Source organism: Humulus lupulus, chromosome 1 (genome assembly GCF_963169125.1).
Source record: "Humulus lupulus chromosome 1, drHumLupu1.1, whole genome shotgun sequence".
In the NCBI taxonomy this organism is placed as follows: Eukaryota; Viridiplantae; Streptophyta; class Magnoliopsida; order Rosales; family Cannabaceae; genus Humulus; species Humulus lupulus.
The window spans coordinates 91,706,287-91,712,512 of record NC_084793.1 but is presented as its reverse complement, the minus strand read 5'-3'; the positions used below and the strand labels follow the sequence as shown (position 1 = coordinate 91,712,512).

Sequence of the window (6,226 nt, the reverse complement as noted above, 5' to 3'; positions counted from 1 at the left end):
AATCCCTTAAAAATAGGCTTCATTTGCTCAAATATAGCCTTCTGGCACTTTTAAGGGCATGCTTTCGAGCCTACTACAATCATTTTCGAGCTGACACCTAAATTGTTATCCGAGCCAACAGTTATTAACCTTCCGATTTAACCCTCCATTTCGAGTCGAAATGGTTGAGTGATGCGTCAGTAATACTAATACATACAATTGAACTCATCAGATTATTTCCCAAGACTATATTTTGAGATAAATTATTCGTCTCAAAATTTGAGGTATAACAATTATCAACAGTTTATTATATTTCACCGCTCTATTTCTGCTCTGGTTTCATGCTTTGCAAAGGATATGTTATTTATTTGTCATTTACCTTCTTCTTCTCTCTACGGATAAAATTCTGGTTTTCACACATCTCTTAATTTAAATAGGTCTACTTAAGTAGTCAAACTCTTTATTTTTTGGACTGTTACTTTTTTTTCTTTCCTCTTTCACTGGCTTCCTCTCCAATGCTTAAATCTCTGCTCCCCATTTCTCTTTCTACTACCACCGCATAATTATCACCATTAATAATTTGTTCCACGACTCATACGTTGACCACAATTTCTCTTTCATGTAGTATACTCTTCCACAAGCTAAGTGGTTTAATTATCATTTTATTTCACATATAAACTGCCTACAAAAAGTGAAGATTTCAGAACATGATATGCAAAAATACAAGTCAGTAATTCTTAAGGCGGTGGTAATTTCTATTCAATAAATATCAACACAAAAAAAAAAAAAAAAAAAAACTTATTGAGCTTAGAGAATCCTGAAGCTGCATACTGATACAAATCAAAAGGTTTGTTCATTTTATTTCATGGTCCCAAATTCGCCAGATAATTTAGCTTTAGTTCCTGTGCATGTAAAGTGTTTGCAGAATTGTGTCTAAGTTTATTCTTCGCCCTGCTCTCTGTGCTTCTCTTTGCTTATGTCTGAGTTTTCTTTGTATCTTGCTTTTATATTAGATTATTCCATGATTACTATGTTTATCTTCTAACTTTTACATTTATCTACTAGTTAATTTATAAAATCATTTTGGCATAATAAAGTATGTATCATCGTCTCTATGCGATCTTCCATGTCCAAGGGAAATTTTACGTTGAGCATAAAGTCACTTTATGGTCTTTTAAGAGCATCCATATGACGTTAATGGTAGGTTAACATCAAAACAAAATTTTGGGTTTATGTATAAAAAATCCATTATAATTTGTCTTTACCTAGTACGTTCCTATTTTCTTTGGGACTATAGACCAATTGTTCGGCATTGAAAAGTACAAAAAGGGAAGAAAAAGTGTTTGCTTAAACATTCTGCGCGCAACTTTGTCCTGATTGTTGTTAATTTAATAAACATAATATAATATAATTACAAACTAATCTTTTAAAAGGAATAAAAAAAAATTATGATTCAACCTGGTTCTCCATTTCAACTTCGAAGGGATTGAAAAAAAAATGAAAACGAGGAGGGAAGGAAGAAAATGAGCAAAGATTACATCCAACAAATTGGGATTTTTAACTGTCATTTGACACTGAATGAAAATCTGCCACCATCATCCACTAGGTATGCATGTGTAATCGATTTAGATAAAGGAAGAACCATACAAAAAAACATGAAGCGGCAGAAGAAGAAACCAACGAATCTGCTCTCATTAGGTAAGTCCACCACACACTACTGCTGCTCATCTTCACCCATCTCATCACCAAAACCTCTTTGTGCTAATCTGTAATATAGAATGCCCATTGTCGCCATACATGCCCTGCATAGCATATAGTTCAACAACTAATTAGCTTATACAGATATACTTAGCACAGGTTGACAAAAAAGTTATTGGCACAAAATTTACATGATTGCTATAAAGAGGAGGATTTTTCTGGGATCCATTCTTGACGGTCTCTGATGCCGTACACGGCTTTCTGGAGTGTCATTTGAGGCTGATGCATCTTTCCGAGATGGTGCGGTCACTGGTAGAGTTGGTAACGCACTTGACCAGAATGGTATCAATGCTCGGAGTAATTTATGCCTGAGTGAACCTACAATGAAGAGCTTTAAGAAATCAAATTCAACATTTAAACTAAATAAGTGCTAAAAAGTCAACATAAGAATGAAGAATGCATACGCTAGAAATCTAGAACCATACAAGCAGTAGAGATGGGTTAAATTATCTTGTTCCTAGTTTGACGAGAACTAGGACTTAACTCATCAAAATAGGGTACAAAATGCAAAGAGCGGTACAATCACAAACAAATACAGCAATTAAATTTTCTGTTTAAGATTTTCTAATTGGACAAATTACTTGTATTCTTCATCTATATGAGGAAGCAAAGGAATCTCTTAAATCAGCAGGCAAGTATATTAATCATCTAGGTAATATTCAACCAGAGGAGATAACAGAAGATAAAGTAAAGATTGGAGGCAAATGACATCATTCAAACAGACAACATTATTGAAAAGAAGAAAAATAACTGTTAATAATATCACACAAAATAAAACATTAGTATTAAATGTTCAATAATGTACCCCTTCGTGAGTACTTTCTATGCTTTCCATCTTCATCATCAGCATAATATGAAATTTCAGAGTTTTGCCGTTCGACATAAGCCACACCACTCTTTCGTGTTGTAGCACCAGGCTGGATTGATCACGACCACCACACAACAATAAATAAGGCTTTGACAAACATGGACAATACAACAATAAATATAATCAAAAGAAAAATAAATAATTTAGACTAACAACTACAGATAAATGTTCTTACACCAACAGGACTGGTGCTTTTTATGAAATTTCCTGCTGAACTGGGACCTTCTATCTCTGAAATATCTGTGCCTGGAATTTTTATAGATCCTGCTCCAGTTGCAGTTAGATACGCTTCAGTAATGTTCATTTCATTTTTCGCTGCGTTACTTTCCCCACCATCTGCAGAAGTGACTATAGTCAATGGATCAGATGCAAATGCTGGAGGAGGACTTCGAGACTCTGAGACTGGCAATGAAACCGGGTGATTTCCAAACAAGTTCTTTTCAAGGCCAGTCTGCACAATAGTAATAAATCTATTCAAATCTGAATGTTATAATGAAAACCACCAAGTTAGTGTCCACAGAACTAATGTTAAGGACACCCCCTGATTATTTGCAATGAATGAGACTACAATATCAGATAAATACTCCTTCAAGAGATAATTTGTTGAAGCAGTTTGAAGAAACAGCATACCATACGCCTAAAGTCATGTCAAGTACAAGAGATTTCGAAAGGATTGAAAAACAATAGGCATTTGAGACTTGAGAGGAAAAAACACAGGCAAAAGAAAAATTGCAACTCTAAAATAGAGGAGTAAGAACAAATTTTTTTGTTAGAGGTAGAACAAAATTGTACCTCTAGCATTTTACTACATATCGACATTGTCAACAATTTCAACCTGTTAATCAAACTTTCCCAAGACTGCCTGAATTTTAATTGTTAATGTGATTATATTATGGTTTCGTACTTGCTTTAATGGAACACCAACAAACTGAAGAAAACATCAATAACAGTAATAAATTGTGATCAGATTGACATCATAACTTTCTTTTGACTTTTAATAGTCTAGGAGCCAAGCATACACCTTACCTGCATAATAGCTTCCTTCAACTTTGAGTGAAGACGAGATCCTGAGTCTTTCACATTCTTGGGCGGCCATATCTGCATTAAGAAGTTGGCATGTAAAAAACAAAAGTATGAAATGCAATGAGCATATTGAAGAATGAAACTGTAAATTACACGTAGTGACCATAAACCAGTCCAATTGAATAAATAGTCGGCACTAAAACTGGAAAGCATCTTTAATAATAATAGATAAAAAGAATAGTTTTTTTTTTCTATCTAACTAGATACTTTTACGGGGACTTAAGCATAACCACTCCACACACACACACAACAACTTGAGTTACTCACAAGTGGCTAGAGGAAAATATATTTCTACTTTATTATACAATATATAAGCACCATGAAGAAAAAAAAAATCAGAATTTAACTTAAAATAATTGTTGGGTTCAATGCCTATAAATCTTGGTGAGGGAAGTGACAGTGTAATCGTTTAAAAATCTGAAAGTACCTTGTGATGTACACGACTGTTCAGTGAAAATAGGTGACAGTTCAGAACAAGCTACTAACACTCTTTCAACAACTATTTTTACACTAGTCAGGAAACAAGCTTGAAATTAAAATAAGTGATGCTTCAGTTTTTTCCTTCAAGCATTTAGTATTAAAAAAATAAAGAAAGATAAAGTTTGGGGAAAAATAAAACAACCTAACAGGCCAATTGTTTTGCATACATATGTACAGTCGAGTTCTAGAAATATCTCTTACCGATGTAGAGCATGCAGGACACACATATCCAGCAGGAGCAGTATGTGAAGGAAAACTTTTGATATGTGAAACCAGACAATTCGTGTGTATCACGTCTGTATTAATATAACATACATGTAAATTACATAGTGTAGAATGGATTCAACATGTTTAATAGAGGGAATGCACATGTAAGAGGCTGTAAGCTGTAACTATAACTGCACTTACGCAAGCAACCCAACCGAGTAGTCTGAGAATCAGTCCCCCCTTCAAGTACAGCTTGACAGAGGCAGCAATTAGGAGGCCAATCGTACTCTCCATCTATTACCCATTCTGAGTATGTACGGATCTTCATAATAATGACAACATATAAAACAGTTTAGCACTATAACAGACATATATGTTTGAAATTAAATATATATATATATATATGGAGATGGACAAAAGCATAGAAAGCACAACAAACTTACATGGTGGAAAAAATAATCTTTAAGAGCTACAAAGCAACTAAATATGCACGACACAAAAATTTAAATGTTCTCTTCCATGATGTTTTAGCTCAAGGGGCAAAAGGTTATTCCAATAAACATAAGTAAATCAGAATCTAATTAACTAATTTAAATTGTGAATCATCAATTAAAAAATGGGCTACTGTAATATGATTCCTTTTGTTTTGAGAATGGAGAACCCGCATTTCATTTTATTTATTTTTTTATCCAAAAATGAAATAGAGTAGAGTAAACACATTCGTCTACTAAAATAAGAACCCAGAATCAGAACCAGAGTTTCGTAAAGTTCAACCGGAAACAACATAACATGCAACGATATATATATATATATATATATATAGTGACAATCGAACAAATCAAGAAGCTTACCACGCATATTTGATGCTCGGGAAAACATATGCATTCTCCACAAACCGGGACCTTGTGCACGAAACAGTACAATTTTGTAGCCTAAAACACAGAAAACTACTCGTAATTAGACGAAGCAATTTACAATCTCAATACAAATATATATATATATATATATATATAAAGCTAATCGAAATGCACGGGAACAAGCTTTAAAAGATTTAGTTACCACATAATTCATTCAACTTTAACAAAAATTTAAAAATATCGATCGATATGTACAGAGTTCAATCCCCCCATCCCAACACCTAAAACTAGTAAGTTGGAGCTGATTCACGATCTTAGAGATCACCTTAGCTTTTCGACAGTTTATAACCTCGATCCGATCTGAATCTCGAGCTACTTAATCACGCATTTCCACATAAAATCAAAGCCGAAAAAAAAAATGTTGAAATTCTAATTGAGAAAGCATACAGTGGGAAAGAGAGAAGCATACCTTGCGGCATTTGCAGACCACCATTGCATTGACCGGTGAGTGGTTAGGCGAGATGATCAGACTCCGGATAGAAATGGAAGATTAAATTTCTTAATTTCTGAGCCCAAATTCGGTTAGGGTTTTGAAAACGATTACCAGATGAAGAAGAAGACGACGACGACGAGGTTTACTCAATTGAACCAATTCTCCGATCAATTAAACTCTTTTTCTTTCTTTCTCTCTGTAGTTTGTAGTTTTGGAATAGAGATCCGTTTTCTCGTTTTCTGTTTCTTATTATTTATGTTTTTTTCTTCTTCTCTTTTGTTTTCTCTTTAAATGGTTTTCCATTTTTTTTCCTTTTATCTTCAATTATGCATTATTAGGTAAGCGTAAATTATCAAAATAAATTTACGGAATGATGTGTCACACACCCTAAAAATGTTTTCTCGTAGGACAGTAATAAAATACTGCAAAAGAAAAAGGAAAGTAATAAAAGATTTTTTTGTTTAGAATGGTTCTCGGCATTGTCGCACAAAATTGTGGGTT

General features: G+C 33.8%; 1 protein-coding gene across 1 annotated transcript; it reads right to left on the bottom strand.

Annotated features, from left to right (window-relative positions):
* Positions 1 to 1,333: 1,333 nt before the first annotated feature.
* On the bottom strand, positions 1,334 to 6,001 carry LOC133795951 (uncharacterized). Its single transcript, XM_062233439.1, has 9 exons — positions 5,702 to 6,001; positions 5,227 to 5,307; positions 4,577 to 4,697; positions 4,370 to 4,464; positions 3,632 to 3,703; positions 2,781 to 3,056; positions 2,543 to 2,654; positions 1,869 to 2,055; positions 1,334 to 1,781 (listed from the first exon to the last, which is right to left on the bottom strand). Exons 1-9 carry the CDS (start codon positions 5,723 to 5,725, stop codon positions 1,694 to 1,696), a joined length of 1,056 nt encoding a protein of 351 aa, XP_062089423.1. The 5' UTR covers positions 5,726 to 6,001; the 3' UTR covers positions 1,334 to 1,693.
* Positions 6,002 to 6,226: the final 225 nt, after the last annotated feature.